The 27,097-nt window shown below is 35.7% G+C and overlaps 1 protein-coding gene across 14 annotated transcripts in view; it reads right to left on the bottom strand.

The window, feature by feature from the left end:
- The window catches only part of IKZF2 (IKAROS family zinc finger 2), a 292,694-nt gene that overhangs the window by 165,791 nt on the left and 99,806 nt on the right, over nt 1-27,097 (bottom strand). For 13 of the 14 annotated variants that reach the window (XM_070771706.1, XM_070771662.1, XM_070771690.1 and 10 more), the window contains 2 exons: nt 14,651-14,917; nt 8,298-8,465 (listed from right to left, as the gene is read on the bottom strand). In XM_070771706.1, the coding sequence (XP_070627807.1) occupies nt 8,298-8,465; nt 14,651-14,917 (435 nt within the window). The remainder of the gene's footprint in view (nt 1-8,297; nt 8,466-14,650; nt 14,918-27,097) is intronic. The other variant, XM_070771712.1, reaches the window with a different exon arrangement.

Here is a 27,097-nt window from a genome sequence, read left to right on the forward strand (position 1 = left end):
ACTCATCTCACACGCTAGTAAAGTAATGCTCAAAATTCTCCAAGCCAGGCTTCAGCAATGTGTGAACCGTGAACTTCCTGATGTTCAAGCTGGTTTTAGAAAAGGCAGAGGAACCAGAGATCAAATTGCCAATATCCACTGGATCATGGAAAAAGCAAGAGAGTTCCAGAAAAACATCTATTTCTGCTTTATTGACTATGCCAAAGCCTTTGACTGGTGGATCACAATAAACTGTGGAAAATTCTTCAAGAGATGGGAATAACAGACCACCTGACCTGCCTCTTGAGAAATTTGTATGCAGGTCAGGAAGCAACAGTTAGAACTGGACATGGAACAAAAGACTGGTTCCAAATAGGAAAACGAGTACGTCAAGGCTGTATATTGTCACCCTGTTTATTTAACTTATATACAGAGTACATCATGAGAAACGCTGGACTGGAAGAAGCACAAGCTGGAATCAAGATTGCCGGGAGAGATATCAATAACCTCAGATGTGCAGATGACACCACCCTTATGGCACAAAGTGAAGAGGAACTAAAAAGCCTCTTGATGAAAGTGAAGGTGGAGAGTGAAAAAGCTGGCTTAAACTCAACATTCAGAAAACGAAGATCGTGGCATCTGGTCCCATCACTTCATGGGAAATAGATGGGGAAACAGTGGAAACAGTGTCAGACTTCATTTTTCTGGGCTCCAAAATCACTGCAGATGGTGACTGCAGCCATGAAATTAAAAGACACTTACTCCTTGGAAGAAAAGTTATGACCAACCTAGATAGCATATTCAAAAGCAGAGACATTACTTTGCCAACAAAGGTCCGGCGGTGGTCATGTATGGATGTGAGAGTTGGACTGTGAAGAAGGCTGAGCACCGAAGAATTGATGCTTTTGAACTGTGGTGTTGGAGAAGACTCTTAAGAGTGCCTTGGACTGCAAGGAGATCCAACCAGTCCATTCTGAAGGAGATCAGCCCTGGGATTTCTTTGGAAGGAATGATGCTAAAGCTGAAACTCCAGTACTTTGGCCACCTCATGCGAAGAGCTGACTCATTGGAAAATAGTCTGATGCTGGGAGGGATTGGGGGCAGGAGGAGAAGGGGACGACAGAGGATGAGATGGCTGGATGGGATCACTGATTCGATGGACGTGAGTCTGAGTGGACTCCGGGAGTTGGTGTTGGACAGGGAGGCCTGGTGTGCTGCGATTCATGGGGTTGCAAAGAGTTGGACACGACTGAGCGACTGATCTGATCTGATCTGATAATGAGTGATGTTGAGCATCTTTTCATGTGTTTGTTAGACATCTGTATGTCTTCTTTGGAGAAATGTCTATTTAGTTCTTTGGCCCATTTTTTGACTGGGTCATTTATTTTTCTGGAATTGAGCTGCAGGAGTTGCTTGTATATTTTTGGGATTAGTTGTTTGTCAGTTGCATCATTTGCTATTATTTTCTCCCAATCTGAAGGCTGTCTTTTCACCTTGCTTATAGTTTCCTTTGTTGTGCAGAAGCTTTTAATTTTAATTAGGTCCCATTTGTTTATTTTTGCTTTTATTTCCAATATTCTGGGAGGTGGGTCATAGAGAATACTGCTGTGATTTATGTCGGAGAGTGTTTTGCCAATGTTCTCCTCCAGGAGTTTTATAGTTTCTGGTCTTACATTTAGATCTTGAATCTGTTTTGTGTATGGTGTTAGAAAGGGTTCTGGTTTCATTCTTTTACAAGTGGTTTTTTCCCCAGCACCACTTATTAAAGAGATTGTCTTTAATCCATCATATATTCTTGCCTCCTTTGTCAAAGATAAGGTGTCCATAGGTGCGTGGATTTATCTCTGGGCTTTCTATTTTGTTCCATTGATCTATATTTCTGTCTTTGTGCCAGTACCATACTGTCTTGATGACTGTGGCTTTGTAGCAGAGCCTGACATCAGGCAGGTTGATTCCTCCAGTTCCATTCTTCTTTCTCAAGATTGCTTTAGCTATTCGAGGTTTTTTTGTATTTCCATACAAATTGTGAAATTATTTGTTCTACCTCTGTGAAGAATACTGTTGGTAGCTTGATAGGGATTGCATTGAATCTATAGATTGCTTTGGGTAGTATACTCTTTTTCACTATATTGATTCTTCTGATCCATGAACATGGTATATTTCTCCATCTATTAGTGTTCTCTTTGATTTCTTTCACCAGTGTTTTATAGTTTTCTATATATAGGTCTTTAGTTTCTTTAGGTAGATATATTCCTATTTTATTATTTTCGTTGCAATGGTGAATGGAATTGTTTCCTTAATTTCTCTTTCTATTTTCTCATTATTAGTATATAGGAATGCAAGGGATTTCTGTGTGTTGATTTTATATCCTGCAACTTTACTATATTCACTGATTAGCTCTAGTAATTTTCTGGTTGAGTCTTTAGGGTTTTCTCTGTAGAGGATCATGTCATCTGCAAACAGTGAGAGTTTTACTTCTTCTTTTCCAATTTGGATTCCTTTTATTTCTTTTTCTGCTCTGATTGCTGTGGCCAAAACTTCCAAAACTATGTTGAATAGTAGTGGTGAGAGTGGGCACCCTTGTCTTGTTCCTGACTTTAGGGGAAATGCTTTCAATTTTTTACCATTGAGGATAATGTTTGCTGTGGGTTTGTCATATATAGCTTTTATTATGTTGAGGTATGTTCCTTCTATTCCTGCTTTCTGTAGAGTTTTTATCATCAATGGCTGTTGAATTTTGTCAAAGGCTTTCTCTGCATTTACTGAGATAACCATATGGCTTTTATTTTTCAATTTGTTAATGTGGTATATTCAACATGTGGTATTATCCATATGTGTGTGCTCAGTCTTAGTCATATCAGACTCTCTGTGACATTATGGACTATAGCCCACCAGGCTCCTCTGTCCATGGGCTTTTCTGGCAAGAATACTGGATGGGGGTTGCCATTTCCTCCTCCAGGGGATCTTCCTGACCCAGGGATTGAACCTGTGTCTCCTGTATTGCTGGCGGATTCTTTACCACTGGGCCACGGGGAAGCCCATGTATACAGGTGCTTAATAGCCACAGATGGCTAGTGGCTACCATACTGGAAATCATAGCCCTTAGAACTGTCATTTCTTCCAAGACAGTAAACTAAAACCAAAAGATGCTGGGGTGGTCATTCCTACTACAAACCCATTTAAACTGTTTGTTAGGCTAATGCAAGACCTAGATGGTTCTGTGGATGAATGAAGATTTAGTTGTATCAGAATGGCAAATACAGAAGCAGTTCTAGCTATAGTATCTTTGTTGGAGCGTATTAACACAGCCCCTGACACCATGTATGGAACTACCAACCTAATTTCTTTTAAAAGTAATTCCTTATCAATAAAGATAATCTGAAGCAGTTTGCCTTTACAGTGCAGGGACACATACTTTCACCATCTTACCCTACGGCTAGGTCAACTCTCCTCTCTTTGCCATAATATAGGGCAAAGAAATCTTGTTCATCTTGACATCTCACATAACATCAACCTGGGGCATTACCTTCATGGTATTATACCAATTGGATTTGGTGAGCAGGAAGTAGTAAACACTAAAATGTCTTATTAAGATATATGCCAGAGGATAGGAGGTAATCTCTATGAAAACTTTAGATATCTGCAGCAATGGTGAAATTTTAGGGGCCCAGCGATGCAGGCATGTGGAAACAGAGCTTCTATGGTAAATGATAAGTTGCTGTACCTTGTACCTTTCATCATGAAGGAGGAGGCAGAAAATGTGGTGCCCCCTCTTTGAATTTTAGAAACAAGATATACTATGTTTGGGTATTCCACTCTGATACACATATTCAATAATCCACAAGGCTGTCAACCTTGAGAGAGGACTGGGGCAAGAAAGGTATACTGGGACTGCAGTATACCTCTCCTGCAATGAAAGCTGCCATGTAGATCTCTGGCTCTAGGATCCAGCAATGCCATGATTTTTGGAAATACATGTGTCAAGCAAAGATGGTGTGTGATGTAATTGCTACTGCAGGATCGGAGCACAGATCCCCAGTGGAGGAAATATATGTGCTCTTTTCTTTTTTTTTTTTTTTTTGAGTTAAAAATGTGCTCTTTTCAATAATGATTTGCCATTTGAAAAGTAGCTCCTAATTTGCTATTGGACTCTTATTAAGACTGAGTATTAGGACACGAAACTCCAAATGACTGTGTGGCTCAAACTATACAAAATGAACTATGTGTTAATCTGATTCAACATACAAAATAAGATGTGCATAAGAGCACTTCACTATTAAATGAAATGGACCACACAGGTCTGGAAAACCCAGGTATATACTTCATGAGCAAGTAGCTCATGTGTCTCTGATACCTGCCACTACTGCTTCACAATCTCACAATCTGGCCTTATGGGGTGTTCTCAATGACCAATTAACATAGGATAAAACTGCATGAACCCAGCCTGTGAATGGACTGCATGGCATTTGGTACTAGCTGCAACTATTGTACTAGAGGCCCAATGAAGAGGGCTCCCCCTAAATACTAGTAGTGAAAAGATAACCCCTCCAGCTGTACAGTTTGCATGTAAGAAAAGATAGATGAGGAAATGATAGATGGCATGGCCATATAGTCAAGGACTTAGAAAAACAAGACTGGAAGATTGGAGATAGAAGGTTTCGGGGAGAGTTATGCATATGTGCCTCTTAGAACTGGTACAAAATGTGACAATGTGGTATTTTACATGAATTCCCTCCAGAGGGCATCCATTGTGGAGGATGCTTTGAGTAGTCTAGAAAAGATTATGTGATGGGTGACTCAAAACAATCAGATAATCTATACTATGGGTATTAGATTCTTTACCTAGTTACCCTAGTGCCTGCTTAAGTGGCCCATGTACAAAGTGAAAAGAGGGGCAATAATGGAAACTCTATAACTTCAACAACATAGATTTCACCTGCTCTGTGACTAATTTAACTACCACAACTGCTGAGTTCACCACCTTCCAATGATGGGACCCTGATATGGCACTGTTCTCCAAGGGGATCAACCAGTTGATTAGTGACTGGCGGATTACAATGAACTTTCTACCTGAAGGAGGGAGAAATTTATTCTCATAGGAATTGATAGATATTCAGGATATAGATTTACCTCCCCTTCCTTCGGTGCTTTTGTATGCTCCTCTTCACCTGGATGTAACAGAATGCCTTTAAGAACACTATAGTATTCCTTAAAATATTGACTTTAAGCAGGAAATTCTTTTCAAGGCAAAGGAAATACAGGAATGGTCCCAAACCATTTCCAGATTTCACTAGCCATATCTCACGCCACATTATCCAGAATCATTGGGTCACATGGAGTATACTGGCCCACAAGTGGCATGGTTCATGTATGATTGCTAGCTGGGAGAAGTCTGAGTATGTTCTGTAGCATATGATAAATGCCTAAAGTCATCTATCTTCCCCATTGCCATAGCACATGTTTGATTACAAAGAGGTTAAGGTAGTAGTGGCCACAATACATCAAATAACCCACTTAAAGGGTTTTCACTTCCTGTGCTAAAACCTTGGGATTGCTGGTTTTGGAGATGTCAATGCCCAAACGTTTCCACCAGGGATCAGAGTTCTGTTACTATTTTACTGAAAGCTGAGACTACTCCCTGCCTATAGGGGGCTTTTCAAGCTACTGAATTAACAGAAAGAGACGTAGGCTATTGGCTGGTAAACTTTTCAGATTACTAAAATGATTTGGGGTTGTTGCTATATGATATGGGCAAGGACAACTAAGTTAGAAGCTTAGCAGATTTACTGGAACATCTCTAACAAAAACTTGACCAGTAATTCTGGTTATTGAAAAGCTATAGTAATCCAAGGATGAAAAGGTCACCAAATACTTAAAATGTTTAGGAATTAGGCTGTGATTACCCATCAAAGAACCTTGTCCAGCCCAGGTGCTAAAAAGAGGGTAAAAGTAAGGGGAAGATGGAATAAGCAGTGAAAGAAGAAAATTATAATGACCAACTTGAGCTTTCTGATCAGTTAGAGAAGCATGGACTTTGGCAGCTATGTTTTATGCTTCATCTATTATGAACAGCATTGGTGATGGCTAGTATTTTGAATTCAAAGTATGTCTGAGCTAATATCACACCTTAATGAAGCAGTAGTTGGATGACACCCATCTGTCCCTTTCCTCTCTCTGTTAAACTCCCCTTATTAGCCAATTTGAGCATATCTGTTTATATATCTGCAAAAGCCATAACGTAGTATACCAAATTGCAAATTCATAATGGCAATTATAGAGACTTATATCTTTTTTTTTTGAACCTCAAAGTAGCAAAGTATTTATTTACAAAATTTACAGTTTCATAGGGAATGCCCTAGCTGTGAAGTGGTTAGGACTATGTATTTTCACTGCAGGGTCACAGGTTTGATCCCTGGTACAGGAACTAAGATCTTGCAAGCCATATAGAACAGCCAAAAAAAAAAAAATTATAGTTTCTTAGAAACAGCTTTGCTCTATGCACATAAACTTTATAATTATATTGAACCATATAAATTATGGTGTCTGGCCTTGCCAAAGCCAATGTAAGGGGCTTACTTTTGAGCACCATCTTTCCCTCCCCTCACTCCACTAGACACCAAATAGGAGCCCCTAGATGAGCCATGCCTAATATGTATAAAGAAACTGAGTGTAGCTGCCCAGCTCAGTCTAATACAAAAACCAAGGTGTCTTGACTTCTTAGACACTACCCACAGGGATTAACCTCTTAAAAGAGCAAAAAAGAAATCAAGGAAACAGAAATTGAGGTGAAGGTTAAATGTCTTCTGGAGGTGTCACCAGACAATGAACCTTGAATCTAGCAATCACCAGGTAGAGTAAACGTATACAGCAAACCATGATACTGAAAACAACACAATTTTGTAAATTTTGCAAAAAGTGAAATACATGCTTACAGCTATATTTTTGCCTCAACTTCATTCCCATGGAAAGCTACGTCTTATATTAATATAATCCTTTGTCAACTGACTAATGCTTTAATAAGCCAGAGCTCATGGCCAGCTAAAGGAAATAACTGTCAGGTCTTAAAAGTATTTTTCAATAAGAATACTTCTTATAATAAAACAATACCACTTTAATATATAATTTTCACAGCATAATTTCTAATTAAAATATAATGTGTCATGGTTGGAAATGAGTAAACTGCCTTAAGTCAGGGAAGAATATAAAGCATATACTTAAAATATTTTAATATTTCATTAATTTTATTTTTTAATCGAGTTAATGTCTAAATAGTTTTACATATTTCTCATTCATGTTAAAAAACTGGGTAAAGCCTTAAGGATTAACAGGAAAAATGTAAAGAAAGATAATACAAGCATTACCTCACAACCCACAGTACTCTGTCAATTTGTCAAAGTAGATGAAAATATCACTTTCATCATATCTTCATATTAAAATTAAATTTTAATATGTCATTATGAACAGAAGGAGCATATAAAACTGGCTTAAGAGTATTCTATATTAATTTTCCACCTTTAACTTCTTGGTTATAGCAATTCATGCTAAAAATCAAATGAAATCCATTCAGATTTCTAATCATTCTTTTGCTTTTATGTACTATATTCTGGCATTTAAAAAAATCAAACAGTCTAGATTTTTCTAATGATTTATGAAGCAGAGAAAAGTTTCAGAGAGCATCCAATGACTATGGTTTGAAAGTTAAAGAAACAAGGAGAGTTAAAATGAAATATAAAATACTCTCACAGCCAGTTTTCTTTCTTTTTTAATTAATTAATTTATTTATTTATTTAAAATTTTATTTTTAAACTTTACATAATTATATTAGTTTTGCCAACAATTTTCTAATGAACATAATATTTTCAAGTTTAAAATAGTTATATTTGACACCCCCTGAAGTCCCAGCCCAGGTACTCTATCAGTCAAAAAACATCACAGCTTTCCTCTCCTCTATGCTAACATCAACATGTAACTATATATTTTTTTACTGGGTTTTCCATTATTCTAGATTAACCACAATTACTTCATTAATAATTATAAAATTTAAAAATTATAGAAAATCTATGTAACAGATGTTTTCATCAATGGCTTGAAACTCTTCAGTTGATAGTACTCCTTTCTGCCAAGTCTATAAATTTAAAAAAGAAGGGCCAAATGCATCCTGCAAAATCTGTCAATTATTCAATGTATACAAAAAAAAAAAAATCATCTACCTCATTCTCAGCTACGTACCAAAGCTATAAGTTGCTTTGAATTATTCTATAGCACATTTCTGAATTCCCACATTTTAGTTTTCTTCTTAAAGAGCTGGTGCCACTTACCAGAGTGGGTCCTGAGGTGTCCTGTGAGGGCGTCCCTTCTTCTACAGGCATAGCTACAGAAAGGACATTTGAACGGCTTCTCTCCAGAGTGTAACTTTATGTGTCTCAGAAGGTTGCCCTTCTGAGTAAAAGAAGCTCCACACTGGTTACAATGAAACGGACGTTCACCTGCAGAAGGGTAAAGAGGTGGGGAAGATCAAGTAGGTTATGTGCAAGTGACTAATTGGATCTACAATGTTAACCAGAGCCAGTTCTCTGTGCTGAGAATGTCCATCTCCCTCCTATGTCCTCTAAACCTTTATCTTCCTCGAATTTGCTTTGCTAATACCAAAGTCCCAAACTTTAGGTCAAGTGCCATTTCCTTTCTTCGTATAAATTTTACAGGATTCTTGTCACTGACTGGAAAGAACAACAGTCAGAACATTGGCCACTGGTTGAACAACTAGGTGCCATCAATTAACTGGTTTTACAGGTTGCTTTACATACAATATTTCAAACCACAGGATGGCATTACTAGTTTGGTATTAATAACTCCAATTTACAAATAAACAAATGGAAGTTCAAATATCAAAGCATCTGATTACAGTCACAGATAATAAGTACTGGAGCTGAACATGACTCTTGGTCAATCTGACGACAAAATCTTGCTCTCTTTATTGTACCATGCTATTATCTCTTTAAAAAAAAAAAGTGACAGAAACTTTGAGCTGAAAAGGACCTATAGTCTAACTCTCTAGATGATCATTTTCTTATCAGGGGGCCAAAGAGGTTCAATGAATGAACTGGGTTACAAAGCTCATTACCACAAATATCTCAAAATAGAGCTTAGGTCTATAGATTTACCCAGTCACTAACAATAAAACCTGTGGCAAAATTTCCTGATAGAATCAGAGAAAATCCAAAGAAAATTATTCGTTCAGATATTTCCCATACATATATTCTCTTTTTCTTGTGAAAATAATTTATTTGATGGGAACGTTTTCTACTATTACTGATATTGCTCTAAAATTGTTTAAGCCAGAATTATCAGTTGTCTGTCAACTGACAGCCATCAACAGGCTGTTAAGAGAGTCACCCAAGTTAAAAACATGAAGTTTGGTGAGCATGTGAAATTGGTAAGTAGGATCAAACTAATAACATCACCAAACCATCGTGAACTACTAGGAGGGATAAATAAAATAAACTATGGTCACCTTCTAGCAGTTACCACTGCACATTCTATCATATAAATTATAAAGCCTAAAGAAAAATTGACAGATCAGATGTATCTTGAAATCTGTAGTTCTTGTTCATTTTGGAATTCAATGATTTATATATATATATATATATATATATATATATATATAAAGGTAACCTGTGTGTGTGTGGGTAGCAAAGTTTTAGGTTTTTTTCTTTGGCGATCTTATGTAAGTTTACAAAAAGTCCCTATATTGATGGTTGAAAAAGAATTATCCATAATGTTAACATTACCTTAAATTTTATCTAGTTTAATTTGTTTGATTCATTTGGTAAAACTGAAAAATTAGCACTAAATACAGGTTAAAATGGAGACATTTAACCTAAAACCTCTCATATAATATCTTATAAAATAATCAAAGTTTAAAAATAAACTTAATTTTGGTAAATCATTTAAAAAATTTTATACACACAGACATACACACATATACAACTTAATTCTTTGACTTTTTCCAATGGAATAACAGCCTAAAGGTTTTTAAAATCATAATATTCTACTCCTCACTCATGTCATGGAATTAGTAATAAAAAGGAAAGAGGATTTTATTATTGAAATTAACTTTTTAGAGAGTAAAAAAAATAGCAAACGCAAATTACACATTTTAATAAATATATTTGATTTAACTTTTGAAATCCTATGTAAGGTTTCCCAGGCAACCACAAATTAGTACTCAATAACTATAAAACAAATTAGTATTTGAACAAAAATACTTGAAATCATATTTGCCTTGGGAAAATACTCCTGGTAGAATGCTAAATTTGATTTTATTTAAGCCTCCTACAATCCTTGAGTTGAAATATTTTAAAATCCCTAATTTAGGTTACTGAATTCATCATTCAAAATAATGCTAATCTGAAAAATAACAGTAAGGATCATTTTTAAAAATAACTGTTAATTCACTTAATTATGAGACTAATGACAGGGTAATTTAGCTGTTACATTTACAAAATACTCCAGATATCCTCAAATATTTTTAATAAGAATTATTTCTGTATTTTATATGATCATCTTAAAGGGGTAGGAGAAATGTCTAATTATAGCCAGAAACATTGCCCTGTTGCTGAGTAAGTCTTAGTGAGAAGGTGTTTTCTAATTCTGTTCCCATGGCCATGGGAAGGGAAGAAAGAGGCATGAGGAAGGTAACGGTCATGAGCCCAGTTTTGGTGAGAGGAAAGAGACTGGCAATAATGCACTTTGATTTCAAGCACATGAAGCTTTGAGAAATGATTTTCCTGGCCTACATCTTACAGAGATATGTATAAAATTATCTGATAATTAACTGAAAGGTTCAGTTGACTAACTGTATTGTCTATGTAACTTGAAACAATACATCTCAGTTATTTTTTAATAATTCTTTTTTTTAATACATAGCCTGAATCAATTGGTCCTTTTCAAGTTGGTTTAAATATATATTAAATATTATATATTGCCTAAAATATATATATTAATGACATTCATCTCAGGTAAACAAAAACAACTTTCAGGAGAAATTTACAAACTTACTAAACACATCAGTAACTCTATCGAGTTTAGGTTTAATTCAAAAACATTAAGTAGGCTATTGTATCTGTGATAATCTTGTGATGGGTGGGCAGCGAAGTCAGATTAAGAACTCTGGATTCAGGAGAACAATTAAGATGTAGTCATGTAGCCACGTTATTGTTCATTTCCATCCTAAATCTGTTTCTTTTTTTTAAATCAATCTACTCATCTAGTCAAGGACCATTTTTATTCACTGAGTGAAATCATCTACTATTCTTATTATGGAATAAATTATATTTCAATATTTTATATATTTTCATAAACACATTTCTAGATCTGTGTTTATTCAATTGAAATGCAAATATACATGCATCAGTTTACTTTGGTGAATCAAAGGCAGAGGGTATGCCTCTGTTGGTTGGAGCACCACCTACAAATACGAAAAATCCCAACTATGTGTAGAGAGGGCCTTGGAGCAAGAGAATGGCTCCACAAAGCTGCAATGGACAAAATATGGTGTTGAAAACTTAAGTTACAAAGATGAGAGTACTCTACCCCAAAGAGAGGCAAAATTAAGAATATTCTATATTTATAGTGTTGTATCAATTTGTGTTCATGCATGAATTGATTTACTACCCCTACTTCTTTTCTTCTCACTTCATTCCCAGTGAAGAGTGCCTGGAGTATCCGATGACAATATTACCTGATTATCTACTAAAGTAGCAATACCAAAGAGGTAACACTGAGCCATTAATAAGGCACTGGAATTGACACTTTAGTAGAGTATGAAAGAAGAAGAAAAAGAAGTGAATTAGAGCTGATACTCCATGTCATTTTAATAAATTGAGTGATTGTGTATTTTTCCACTATCAATTTTATATTAGACATTCTGTGAGCTAAAAACACAGAAGCTTATGTTTCTTAAAGGGATTTAAGGATTGAAGACAGTGTCTTTTATACTAGCAAGCTATAAATGGTGAAAGGGGGAAGTTCTAAAATGAAGATGGTTCATCAAATTAAGGGGAAAACATTTGCTTAATGTCTATATTTCAACTTCATTTGTTGCCAATCTAAAGAAACACAAATAGACTTTCTATTCTCACAGTGCTAAAATGGAATTGAAAATGTCATGACCCACTAAGACACATAAACTGGGTCATCAGAAATACACATAAAAATGGCTAATTTAAAGACACATCACAATTTCATGGTTAACAATGTGCGGCAAGTAGCCCAAGCACCTCTATGAATTATTAGTAACTTTTAACAAAAAAACACCCAGATCTTAGAAAAGTATAAAAATTTCCCAATACTCTAATAAATATTTATTAATATTAAAAATTCATAGAGTTCCAAGAATATTTTTTAAAAGTCTATTTAGTTTATTTTCCTTGCCTTTACCAGCTGAATGAATCCTATATTCCCAGGACTCATGGAAATCTGTGTAACTATTTTTTTTTTTTTTTCTGTGTAACTATTTAGAAATAGTTTCCTGGTGGTTCAGATGGTAAAGCGTCTGCCTACAATGTGGCAGACCTGGGTTCAATCCCTGGGTCAGGAAGATCTCCTGGAGAAGGAAATGGCAACCCACTCCAGTAATCTTGCCTGGAAAATCCCATGGACGGAGGAGTCTGGTAGGCTATAGTCCATGGGGTTGCACAGAGTCAGGTATGACTAAAGTGACTTAGCAGCAGCAGCAACAACTCTACTTTACTGTAGTAAATATCAAATGGACAGTACAGTAGGTGGGTAATTATTTCTGTATTTATAAACCAACAATCCTCATGAAAGTCACTGTAGATACAGTGAAACATCAATTAACCTAAATTTTCAACAGAGTACACTCAAATTTTTTGAATGTTTTTAACTCAGACCAAAAAGGTTTATTAAAAATGTTACAAAAATTTTTAAAATATATTTTTCAGCTTTAAAATGAATACTATTTGCAATTCAACTGAAAAGTCACTCTACTAATTTTATTTAGTTTCTACATTGCTGGATGTGAGACGGAGACATCCCAAAGTGTGTTATCTCCCTCAATATAATCTCTCTGAGATGATGGGTACATCATAACTTTGTGGATCTCTTCTTTTAGACCTGCAGTTAGAATAACTTCATGAGCATAGAAACAGAGTAGATTCATGTTTTACAGTCTTTTTCTTTTCTTATCAAAGATGATACTTAGCTTGATCTTTTGTTTCCATGAGACATTTCTAACAATTAAAAGAAAAACCATCTTCACTAGTAATATAAATATTACTGTAAATTCTAAAAAATATTTTAAAAATATGATGCTATTTAAAAAGGAAATTCAAAACAAAAAGTAAAAATGTAACTGACTGTATGGTTGAATAAGAGTGTACGCCCTGAAGTTGATGATTTCAATTGAGGTAACAGTGATTCTAAGGGGTAGTTTCTCACTATAATGAAACTATCAGCCTTAGAGTATTGATATACGAAGCACAAAATATTTGAACAAAACCTCTTTGGACATCAGGAAACACTGAGCCTAGCCTCTAAATGCTCTTAATTACATAAGGAACGATGGATAAATTACTTAACTGTTTTGGGCTTCATTTTCTTCATGTGTAAATGAGAAATGTGGACTAAGAAAACGTCAATGTTCCCAGGATGTCTCATGTTTTAAGCATCTACTGACTAAATTGATTACTTAGAAGTCTTTTAAATCAATGTCTTTACTGTGATTTATCTCTCTTCCAAAAGAGTGTCATATTTTAAAACTCTGAGTGTATGACGTATTACTGTTTTGCTCTATGATACCTCTCTGAATTATAGTTAAAGCTATCATTACCTTTAAATCAAATTTCATATGACTGAAACTTTTTAAGAGTCAATGATCCACCTACCTTATCACAGTATCATTTCTTGTGTTTACATCAAAAAGAATTTAAATTTTTTACCAAAGGATTTAAAGAGATTTAAATAAGGCCTTCTAAATGAGTTGGTTTTTCTCATTACTCAGATGTCTAAAAGTATATTAATCTGAGGTCCTTTTCCTCACCTGATTCTATGAGTACACATTCCAACCACCCTTTGGTACATTCTACCCGATGTTATCTCCTTGCAGTAGTTATAGTTAAAAATTACAGGCAAAGGGTGACATCCTGGAACTGGTGAAAATAAGTATCTGTCTCCTACACAGACCCATGGAAGGCAAAGACTGATTGAAAATTGTATTTCAAGAAGTTAATTAGATAAGGTGAAAATGATCCACTATTATATAAATACAAGAGGACCACATTATAGGATAAATGTTTACCTAGCAAACTCTCTTCTCTGCCCATGGGTATGGTAAAATATGTATAGGAGTACAAAAAGATCAAGTTACACAATGAAATTCTCCTATACCTTTTGAACCCTCATCATATTATTGCTATATTAAGAACTGTGGAAACTGAATCCCAAACTTCTTTTTGAAATGCTATTCATATCTGAAGGCTGGAAGTCAAGACCCAGGCTACTTGCTGCTTTTCAGCAATCCAATACTAGCAGAATTCTGAAAAAGGAGTTTTACCATTGCCACCCCTGAATAAAAAGGAAAGAGAATAGATGTCAGGTAATATCAACATCAGATGTCACAGGCAGTCATCAGGTTATTCTTTCAGCTGCTTACCAGTATGACTCCTTTTATGTACCATAAGCACATTGGGCCCAATGCAAACCATGCCACAGACGTCACATTTCAGTTTACCATTCGGAAGCCGGATTCCTCCCTCGCCTTGAAGCTCCTGGACTTTCCTGTTGTCTGCCACCTCGCTGCTTTCAATTAGGGGTTCTTCTAGGCTGCTACCCTCATCATGGCCCCTGATCTCATCTTCGCGGCTCAGGGGTTTCCTGTCACACTCTTCATCACTCTGCATTTCTAGCTTTACTGAATTTGCTGTAATTTAAAGAAGAAAGAAAGACATTTTGAGTGCATGTTATATGTAGTCACCTACATCTCTTTCCCACACATTGCCATTCTATTAACATGGCTGGAAATACTGTAGAATACAGCATATTCTCTATAGAATAAAGTCCATCCCTCATGCAACATTATATGTGCTTTGCTCCAAGGTACTCCAGTGAAGCTTCGGTATGAAAGTGAAGATGACCTAGGGAAGCTCAAGGTAAAGAGAATGATGCTTTATTTTTACACACATGTTTTTCTTTAATTCAGGGGTACACTTTTTAAGCAACTCTTTAAACAACTGGTATTGTTAGATTTTTGAGTTTGTCATTAAGGTGACTGAGACAGGATTACGAAAAGGCGAAGATGAGATACTACTTAACCCACTGAGCTACACCTTTTCTTAACTATATATATATATATATATATATATATATATATATATATACACACACACATCGGAGAAGGGAATGGCACCCCACTCCAGTACTCTTGCCTAGAAAATCCCATGGACGGAGGAGCCTGGAAGGCTGCAGTCCATGGGGTCGTTGAGGGTCGGATACGACTGAGTGACTTCACTTTCACTTTTACGCATTGGAGAAGGAAAGGGCAACCCACTCCAGTGTTCTTGCCTGGAGAATCCCAGGGACGGGGGAGCCTGGTGGGCTGCCGTCTATGGGGTCGCACAGAGTCGGACACGACTGAAGTGACTTAGCAGCATATATATACATACACACACACACACAAGTCATAGTCTCTGTTTTCCATTAGAGCGCTTGTGTAAACCTGCCTTTGAAATGAGCAAGAGAAACAACTCGGGATGTTAAGCCAGCAAATGTCTTAGACACATGAAGTCATCCAGGCAAGGCAAATATTCTAAAAATCAGACTAAATAATACAGTCAGTTGAAAGTTATATAGATAAAGGGCAGAGTGCACAGAAGTCACATGCTCTTAAGCTACTTTGCTTTTTTATTTCCTGTGTGAAAAAAGTTCTCCATAGAACATATTAGTCTGCAAATCAAAGTATTCCAACTTTAATCTATGCACACCAAAAAGCAGTGAATGACAGGAATGGCATAGCATGCATGCACACACTTGTGACTGTTAAGAAATTTAATGCCTTCTGTTTGCTGTTTTTGGATCATCCCACAGAAAAGTTGGAATTTTGTTAGCACAGCCCTCATGCTGGATTGCTGACAGAGTCCTTTCACAGAGCAGAAGCAAGGTTTAAGAGAATACCAGGTTTTATCCACTGATCTTGAAAATTTCTCAAGAAACCATATCAAAGTTACTAAGCAAAACAAATTATTTGGTATTACTTGAATAGAGGAAATATTTTCATAAAAAGGAAGTACATTTTTTTTTACGGCAATTGTTTTCTTAGAGAAACCACCCCTTCTCTGCCTCGTTGTTAGTTCTTATGACAGGCAGCACATACTATCAAAATGACTCCTCCATGCTCCCTCCATGGAACTCCCCTGTGAACCACAGACAGTGTGGTACAACGTGGGGATCACTAGATTTAGTTAGGAGAACTGGCTTTGACATTTACTGCAATATAATCTTGAACCAGTTACTTAACCTCTGAATCTTATGTCTTTCATTTACAAAGTGGAGATGAATTCAGATTACAGAATAAAGTTTAAGCACAATAGTTTAGCTATTAAGAGCAAAGTTTCTAGCAGTGGCACTTAGTATTATAAAAGGAGTGTCACGCTGTGCATATTACTAAGTTCTCCATGTCCTCTACAAAATCGGGATGACAATGGCACCCACTTCCTAGGACAGATGTAAGCATTAAATGTCTAAATATAAAAAATGGGCTTACCATTATTTTTCTTTGGACAAAAGTGTTTTTATTCCATAAAGTTTTTGTAAAGATCAATTAACGTAACAGTACGTAAACTAACCTAAGAACTACAAAGGGATACACAGCCTTCTTGCCTCATCTCTAACAGAATATGTATATCTTGGGTTTTACCCTATTTACAAATTAGCACTGCTTTACTGGGTTTTGAGAAGAGTATGGACAATATTTTTCCATCTTAATATTTCCAATATGCTAAGATATTTGTGGCATACAAGAAGTATTTCAGGTAGTATTCCCTGAAGCATTTTAATTAACTGATTAAGAATTTTCTTTAAGGTATTTTCTTATATGTTTAAAGAATCCATTAACAGAATAACAAAAAATGAATCATCGTAAAGGATTAGATTTAGAAAAGGCAGAGGAACCAGAGATCAAAATGCCAACATCCACTGGATCGTCAAAAAAGCAAGAGAGTTCCAGAAAAATATCTATTTCTGCTTTATTGACTATGCCAAAGCCTTTGACTGTGTGGATCACAACAAACTATGGAAAATTCTTAAAGAGATGGGAATACCAGACCACCTAACCTGTCTCCTGAGAAATCTGTACACAGGTCAGGAAGCAACACTTAGAACTGGGCATGGAACAACAGACTGGTTCAAAATTGGGAAACCGGTATGTCAAGGCTGTATATTGTCACCCTGCTTATTTAACTTATATGCAGAGTACATCATGAGAAACACTGGGCTGGATGAAGCACAATCTGGAATTAAGATTACTGAGAGAAATATCAATAACCTCAGATATGCAGATGACATCACCCTTATGGCAGAAAGTGAAGAGGAACTAAAAAGCCTCTGATGAAAGTGAAAAAGAAGAGTGAAAAAGCTGGCTTAAAACTCAACGTTCAGAAAACGAAGATCATGGCATCTGGTCCCATCACTTCATGGCAAATAGATGGGAAACAATGGAAACAGTGAGAGACTTATTTTTGGGGGCTCCAAAATCACTTCAGATGGTCACTGCAGCCATGAAATTAAGACACTTGCTCTTTGGAAGAAAAGTTATGACCAACCTAGATAGCATATTCAAAAGCAGAGATATTACTTTGCCAACAAAGGTCCATCTAGTCAAAGTTATGGTTTTTCCAGTGGTCATGTATGGATGTGAGAGTGGACCTTAAAGAAAGCTGAGCACTGAAGAATTGATCCTTTTGAACTGCGGTGTTGGAGAAGACTCTTGAGAGATCCTTGGACTGCAAGGAGATCCAACCAGTCCATCCTAAAGGAAATCAGTCCTGAATATTTGTTGGAAGGACTCATACTGAAGCTGAAAATCCAATACTTTGGCCACCTGATGCGATGAACTGACTGATCTGAAAAGACCCTGATGCTAGGAAAGATTGAAGGAGGGAGGAGAAGGGGATGATAGAGGATGAGATGGTTGGATGGCATCACCGACTCAATGGACATGAGTCTGAGTAAACTCCAGGAGTTGGTGACGGACAGGGGAGCCTGGTGTGCTGCAATCCATGGGGTTGCAAACAGTCAGACACGACTGAGCAACTGAACTGAACTGAACTGAGCTGAAAGGATAAAAAATGAAAATTATGTCCTTTTCTACCTAAAGTTCACCCACTCCTCAGTTCTGGTCTCAAAATCAACCATAATCCTTGTCTTCTATTTAGAATTGTGTGTGTACATGTGTGTACATATGTGTATACATGTGTACATACAGGTCACTCTTTTTACACAAAATGAGCTGACTTTAACGTTCCTTTCTTCAGTTAATAATATCTGTTCACTATTTTCCACATTAGTACAAAGAAATCGGGCTTCCCAGGTGGCTTAGTGGTATAAAGAATCCTTTGCAGGAGCTGCAGAAGATGTGGGTTCCATCCTCGAGTTGGGAAGATTCCCTGGAGAAGGAAATGGCAACCCACTCCACTATTCTTGCCTGGGAAAACCCATGGACACAGGAGCCTCATGGGCTACGGTCCATGGGTCACAAAAGCGTCAGATACAACTGAGCAACTGAGCACACAGGCACAGACACAGAAATCTACACTGTTCGTTTCCAATACCTGCATAAAATCTATTTTACAAACATAATATATTCACCCAGGCTATTATTTATTTAGTGCTATTATAGACATTATTGTCTAATATACCATACAAAACTGTTAATCTGCTAAAAACCAGTTATTTTACTTTAGACTTTTAATCTGCATTTTTTATTGTGAATGAAGTTGGGTATCTTTTTCATGTTTAAATGTGTTCTCTCTCTTTTTTTTTTTTTAGAAATGCCTATCAAAATTCTTTGCCCATTTTTCCACTAGGTTGTCAGCCTTTCTCACTGAATTTAAATGCTTTATATAGTAAGGAACTTAGCCCTGTGTCTGATATGTTTTGCAAAAACTTTGGTATATCTTTTTACTCCAGGGTATTTTTTTGGCATGTATGTTAAATTTTTTACATTTTGAATTTTAACATTTTTGTTAAACATAACATATTTAAGTCATAACAATTATGACTTCTGGATTCCATATCTTGCTTCAATAGTTTTTCCATATTCCGAGAAATTCTTCCATTTTTTTCTGAGAAGGAAAACTGTTCTAATCAATGTAAAAATACTACCGGTTACTCTACACAGTCCCATGTTTCATTTGTAACTGTCACATAAAGGGAAAATTAAGAAAGAAAACAAATGAAAAATATGACTTAATGTAGCATGATTTCATATACCAGCCTGTGAGCAAATTTTCCCACACATTAAAGTCATGTACTAAAGATCACAAATTTCACGGCAATGCTATCACTTACATTCTTAAACTAGTCAACATCTGATAAGCTGCCTTTAATGAGTATAAAGTCTACCCACATTTCATTTCAGGAACTGAAGAAAGGTATATCTAAAAGTAGTTAAGTCTGAACGTATGGGCCTCTTCAATTTCAAAAGAGTACAAAATTATGACTTGATGTTCTACTAAATTATCTTTTCCCTCAGGAGAATATTAGAATATGGACAGTAAAACAACATTAAACATTAGTAAAAATGTCATTTAACAAATTTATCAGGGCTTCCCTGCTGGCTCAGTGGTAAAAGAATCCACCTGCCAATGCAGGAGACATGGGTTTGATCTCTGGTCCGGGAAGATCACACATGCAACAGAGCAGATAAGCCCAAGTGCCACAACTATTAAGCCTGTGCTTAAGAGCCCAGGAGCCTCAAATACTGAGTACCCACAGGCCACAACTGCTGCAGCCTGAGAGCCCTAGAGCACATGCTCTGAAACAAGAGATGTCATTACAATGAGAAGCCCGTGCATTACATCTAGAGGGTAGCCTCTGCTTGCAACAACCAGAGAAAAGCCCATGCAGCAACGAACCCAGCAGTAAATAAATAAAATTTAAAATAGTTTAAAAAGTCCAGTTTATGAGATGTTACCATTATGGTTAGAACTTTCTTTTCTATCTACAGAAGAACATACTTGAGATGAATATCCAAAAGCATAGATTTACTAGAACTAAATATAAAAGAAGTGGTAAACTATAGTAAGAAACTAAGATAAGAAAGCTTTCTAAAGTGAACAATGCAAAGAAATAGAGGAAAATAATAGAATGGGAAAGAATAGAGATCTCTTCAGGAAGATTAGCAATACCAAGGGAACATTTCATGCAAAGATATGCACAATAAAGGACAAAAATGGTATGGACCTAACAGAATTAGAAGATATTAAGAAGAGGTGGCTAGAATACAGAGAAGAGCTATATAAAAAAGGTCTTAATGACCTGGATAACCACGATGGTGTAATCAGTCACCTAGAGCCAGACATCCTGGGGTGCGAAGTCAAGCAGGCCTTAGGAAGCATTACTAGGAACAAAGCTAGTGGAGGTTATAGAATTCCAGCTGAGCTATTTCAAATCATAAAAGATGATGCTGTTAAAGTGCTGCTCTAAATATGCCATAAAATTTGGAAAACACATCAGTGGCCACAGGAATAGGAAAGGTTAGTTTTCATTCCAACCCCAAAGAAGGACCATGCCAAAGAATGTTCAAACTACCACACAACTGTACTCATATCACATGCTGGCAAAACAATGCTCAAAATCCTTCTAGCTAGGCTTTAACAGTATGTGAACTGAAAATTTCCAGATGTGCCAACTGGATTTAGAAAAGGCAGAAGAGCCAGAGATCAAATTTCCAACATCCACTGGACCACAGAAAATACAAGAGATTTCCAGAAAAAATATCTACTTCTGCTTAATTGACTATGCCAAAGCCTTTGACTGTGTGGATCACAATAAACTGTGGAAAATTCTGAAAGAGATGGGAATACCAGACCACCTGACCTGTCTCCTGAGAAATCTGTATGCAGGTCAGGAAGCAACAGCTGGAACTGGACATGGAACAACAGACTGGTTCCAAATTGGGAAAGGAGTACGTCAAGGCTGTATATTGTCACCTTGCTTATTTAACTTATATGCAGAGTACATCATGAGAAATGCTGGGCTGGATGAAGCACAAGCTGGAATCAAGACTGCTGGGAGAAATACCAATAACCTCAGATATGCAGATGACACCACCCTTATGGCAGAAAGCAAAGAGGAACTAAAGAGACTCTTGATGAAAGTGAAAGAGAGTGAAAGAGCTGGCTTAAAACTTAACATTCAAAAAATGAAGATCATGGAACCCAGTCCCATCACTTCATGGCAAATAGATGGGGAAACAACGGAAACAGTGAGAGACTTCATTTTGGGGGGCACCAAAATTATTGCAGATGGTGACTGCAGCCATGAAATTAAAAGACACCTGCTCCTTGGAAGAAAAGCTATGACAAACCTAGACAGCATAATTAAAAGCAGAGACATCACTTTGCCAACACAGGTCCATATAGTCAAAGCTAAGGTTTTTCCAGGAGTCTAGTAAGGATGTGAGAGCTGGACCATCAAGAAGGCTGAGTGCTGAAGAATTGATGCTTTCAAACTGTGGTGCTGCAGAAGATTCAGTGAGAGTCCCTTGTAGGGCAAGGAGATCAAACCAGTCAATCCTAAAGGAAATCAACCCTGAATATTCACTGGAGGGAATGATGCTGAAGCTAAAGTTCCAATACTTGGGCTACCTGATGCAAAGAGCTGACTCACTGGAAAAGACCCTGATGCTGGGAAAGATTGAAGGCAGGAGGAGAAGCAGACGACAGAGTATGAGATTGATGGTATCACTGATTCAATGGACATGAGTTTGAGCATATTTCGGGAGACAGTGTCGGACAGGGAAGTCCAGCATGCTGCAGTCCGTGAGATCACAAAGATTTGGACATAACTTAGTGACTGAACAACAAAACTATAGTAATCTTTTCTCTAACAGTATTATACTCTGAGGAATTATATATTTGCCTTGTATGAATATATATGCTATAGTAAATAATAATTCATATTTATTGATATAGTAAATCAATAAAATCCAACACATTTTAATATATACACGGCATAGGTTTTTTCAAAAATATGGTGGATGTGTTTATTCACTCAGTCATGTCTGACTCTTTGAGACGCCATGGACTGGAGCCCACCAGACTCCTCTGTCCTTGGGGATTCTTCAGGCAAGAATACTGGAGTGGGTTGCCATTCCCTTCTCCAGAGATCCTCCCATCCCAGGGATCGAACCCAGGTCTCCTGCATATCAGGCAGATTTTTTACCATCTGAGCCACCATGGAAGCTAAATATGGTGTCCTACTGTACAAATAAAATTCCATTCTAATTAATATTTAGCTCATCTTACCAAAATTAAGTTGAAATTCTAAGATAAAAGTGATTACTTAAATTGATCAGAATTTTAACTGTTAAATAAAATATTTTTCCTACTTAAAGAACCTATAAGATATTCTCCTATTATTTATTTCTACTACTTAGGATTTTTCTAATTAATCTAGGGCATCTAATATTTTAACTATTAATGATTAAATTTGTGTTTGGGAAATGTATACTCTAAATTATAAATTACATAATGACTGTAGTTACATGAAGTCACTATAAATTAATCATGGAATAAAAATCAAAGTCGTGGCGCTATCAAATTTTTGAAATTAAACTTTAACTCTTTATCATATAGTATTCCTTTTATAATTTGGTTAAAAGAAAGGCATTCTAATACATGGCTAATTTCTTCTAAGAAAATGTTAGTATAAATGAAATCTTATTACTATATATCAACAACAAGAATTACTTTTCATGCTTATTTTCTTGATAGAAAATGAAGAATGTAAAAATTCAAGCATATCCGTGTGAAATTATACACATTTTAATATATTGAGAAGCATTAACAGTTTAATGAAAACAATATTTTGTCAGAATAATTAGCAATGAAAAAAGGATGTGAAATAAGATTTTAATTGATCAATTTGTTCTTTGTTATTCAATATTGTAGCCACAAATAACTATGATATACAGATAGGTGAATATTTTCAATGAAAAAATAAAATGTTTATTATAGGTATTTTTTTTCCCTTTAACTTGAAGGAGATGATACAGTTCACAGTTTTAAATAAAGAAGAGTCGAATTTTAAAGTATCCAAAAAAGTTACACTGATTCTTTGTTAGGTTGATTCTTTTAGTACACTTGGAGGTTTGTAAACACAATTAAAGGATAATAATTGTTGACTGAAAAGACTTTTATAATCAATTTTATACAGATAAAGCTTTGAATATATTTCAGGATAAAATATTCTACATATATAGTTATGAAAAAAATTGCTTCATAATGCAAACGTTTAAGGATTAAAGATTTATCCCCTTCTTTGTGCTTTCCAACTACTATTCTTGAACTTTAGGATATAGTTTATAGATTCTATAAAAATGCATGTTTTAATCACCTCCATTTACATGTGATCACCCCAATGCCAAGAAGTAAAGAGATTCACATAAAAGCTCTTATAAATGATTCCCAGGCCAAAGAAATTTCAATAATAAAAGCTTTTCAGTAAACATACTGGATTGTCTACACTCAAAGCCTTCATAATTATCAGTTTCAAGATACATACTACTGAGTGGATAAAGTTACACTGGACTTGTCTTAAATTCAGTAGCATGGTATTAAATAAAATGATAACCTAATAAGGGTATTTACACAGCTAAACATATATACAGATCACTGCTTTTAAAAAAAAAAAAAAAGGGCAGAAAACCAAATGGGGAAAAATCATGCTGTTTTGTGAAACTGTTAAAACACATTATTTTAATTCAGTCTATTTCATAATGAAGTTTTCATTACCACTACTATACTTTAAAAACTAAAGACAATTCAAAATCCAAATGTATACCACTTAAAAATGAAATGCACAATGCTGTTACATACATTAATAGACCTCACACAGTAGAGCCCATCTACTTCAACCAATAAGACACAAGGACCAAAATGAAATCTGTTTAAAACTCATTGAGCCAGCAAATATTTATTATGTGCCTAATATTGTGCCGCCCAAAAAGTTTATTTGCCATCGATACTTTGCTAAAATTGATTATGAAGGTTTAAGACTAAAAGCTGAAGAATTTTTCACTTAAATAAGAAACCTGTATTAGCAGGATGGTATGTACCCAGCTCAAGGAAGAGTTTATGAGTAAGAAGTACAGGAAATATTTTACTAGCATGTAATTTGGTTACATACTGAATTTATTGACCTAAATAGTACATAAATGTGGAGAGATTTTTCCTTAGAAATTCCTATTTTTTATTAACTTGACCAAATTACCAACTTATGTAAGATGGTATGAGAGCATTTGATTTTGCAATGTCTGGCACTTGATGGCTTCAAATAAAATTCTCAGCTTTTAACATCTGGGGGGAAGATCACTTTTTTACACACATGGAGAAATATATTCAGTTAATTTTGAATTATAAAAGTGGAATAAATTATATCCTCATCGTTAGAATGAGCTTTTCACAGATAAGCCTATCATTTAAATATCAAGTTTTTGAAAAATCATAGAAACCAGAACCTAAAATACCATTATTGAAATATTTTCAAAATCTAAATTAAACTTTATACAACTTAAAACTTTATTATTAGTATGAGTTGATTCTATTCATCCATGAATAGATTATTGAAATTTCCTAGCCAGGAAAATAATGCAAAGGGATTATGATTTATTTGCTGTATTTGAAAAGATACAATATTTATCTTATGGAGTATAAAATAGGCCTTCTATCTTAATTACTATTCACCTAGTGATTTATTTCTGTTTAATTTCCAAACTATAATTTTCAACTCAATTTTTAAGGAAGTAAGTAGTCAACACTATGGGAGCTAAAGAAATATTTCTTTCACAGTGCTAATAATAAAAGATAGCTAAAATGCCATTCTTATCAAGTTTGGGGAAAAAACCTTTCAGGTGTGATGTGTAAGTAGACTTTCATATGCTTGGTTTCTGTTGTGTGAACATTTAAGAGGACACTTACATTGTGTTATTACTTACAAGCATCAATTTCTCCAGGGCTATGCCAGATACTTGAAATGGTGTTATACACACTAATTGAATCAATATGTCTATCTAATAATCTGTTGAAGTTGCTTCTGAGCTCATACAACTCTGGTTTAAACTTTCAAAAAAGAAACACCAAACATGATTAAATTCATGTTAACAGCACAGCAGCTGTTTAAATAATGTGTTAAAAACACAAACTGCTTTCCAAACTCTGATGTAAAGCATAATTATTTACTAACCAACTTTCCAGCCATCTACACAATTAAAGTAAAATCCTCACAACAAAAATTAAGGTATGTGCAATCATTTTTCAAAGAATTTCCTCAACAAATTTTCACACAATATAAAAACTCTGTTCCTTTTAACTGGAAATAAATTAATACATACATCTTACAAAACAGCTCCCTCATAGCATCCTTAAAGTATTCATTTTAGAAATGGTTGGACAAGTCCAGACACTGGTGTCACTCAACTGCAGCTGAGGCATTTGGGGGTAGCATTCTAAGTCTGCACATCACATTACCTCGTTTTCTTTAAGTCCCTGCTCTCTCTCTCTCTCTCCTTTCCCCAATATAGTTAGATTATATATTTCTTAAACCTACTAGAGTAACTTGATCAAGACAGTCCTGGTTCTGAAATATGATTACTATTCTAAAAGCACTATAGAAGAAAATTACTCTGCACTTGATTGAAGGAAACCAGGGTCTTTACTTCCCTTTCTGCCACTTAACTAGTTCTGGGACCTTGGGAAATTTGTTTATTTTGACTCAGCCTCCTGCATCACCTGAAACATGGGGAAAATAACACTTGATGTTCCTGAAAACAGAAGCCTAGATAAAACAGTCTCTACACTAAGGATTTAGAATCCTTCTAATAATTGTAATAATACAAAAATAATTTATAATTCTTATTGATTTAAAACAATTCACATTGTCTCATTGGATACTCAGAACCACAGTGGATTATAGGTAGGACAGACACAGATAAATGGAGGTTGGTTGCTAAGTAACGTACCCAAGGATGCTAAACTAGTAAATATCAATGCAAGATTTTCTGCCTTTTGTCTTCGCCATCTTCCTATGACACAGTACTGCCTGTCCAATTAAGCAAGTAACTAATAGTAGTATTACATTTAGAAAAAATATCAGTCCTGAGAAAACAGATCTTTCTGATGCTATAAAACTGTGCCCATAAGTTGAAGAGGATACCAGGAATTCAAGCCCACATGGGTCAGATAAAATAAAAATACATTTCCATAAACTGAGGTGTAGATGAATACTTTCAAGTCTGGGAGGCTTGTGCCTACTCAAATGAAATACTTTTTCATTTGTAGATTTACTTTGGTCTCAAGGCAGGGATAGGGTCACGTAGTGCAACAAGTTCCTGAAGAATCTGCCAATATTCAATCCTTTTCCTGATCCCTACTTTTTCTATATTCCCTGTCATGACTTACGGGTGGTGGGTAAAGACAGCCATTTGAGGAATAAGTCGCTATTATCAACTTTAATCTCTAAACCAACAGTTATAGACGATGGCATTTTAGGACTTCCTTTGTGGTCACATTTTGACAGTCTTGTGTCAATTTTTGTTACAAAGATAAATCCTATTGATGAGCAGCTCATGCAATATTTCATGTACATTTAAAGAGATCGTCACAACAAAATAAATACCAAAAAATTACTCTACCTCCTTGAAAAAGAAAAACCAAGTAAAACTAAGGACCTGAGACCTGTGACCCTTGATGCTCTCCCACAACACACATGACCTTCTACAACAGGCCCAGCAGCAGACCACACACCTTTACTGACCAGCACAGTGGCACCACCGCACCCAAGGATGAAGTTTCTATTTTCCGGCATACAACTAGTTCTTGGGAAA

Source organism: Bos indicus, chromosome 2, assembly GCF_029378745.1.
Source record: "Bos indicus isolate NIAB-ARS_2022 breed Sahiwal x Tharparkar chromosome 2, NIAB-ARS_B.indTharparkar_mat_pri_1.0, whole genome shotgun sequence".
Classification (NCBI taxonomy): domain Eukaryota; kingdom Metazoa; phylum Chordata; class Mammalia; order Artiodactyla; family Bovidae; genus Bos; species Bos indicus.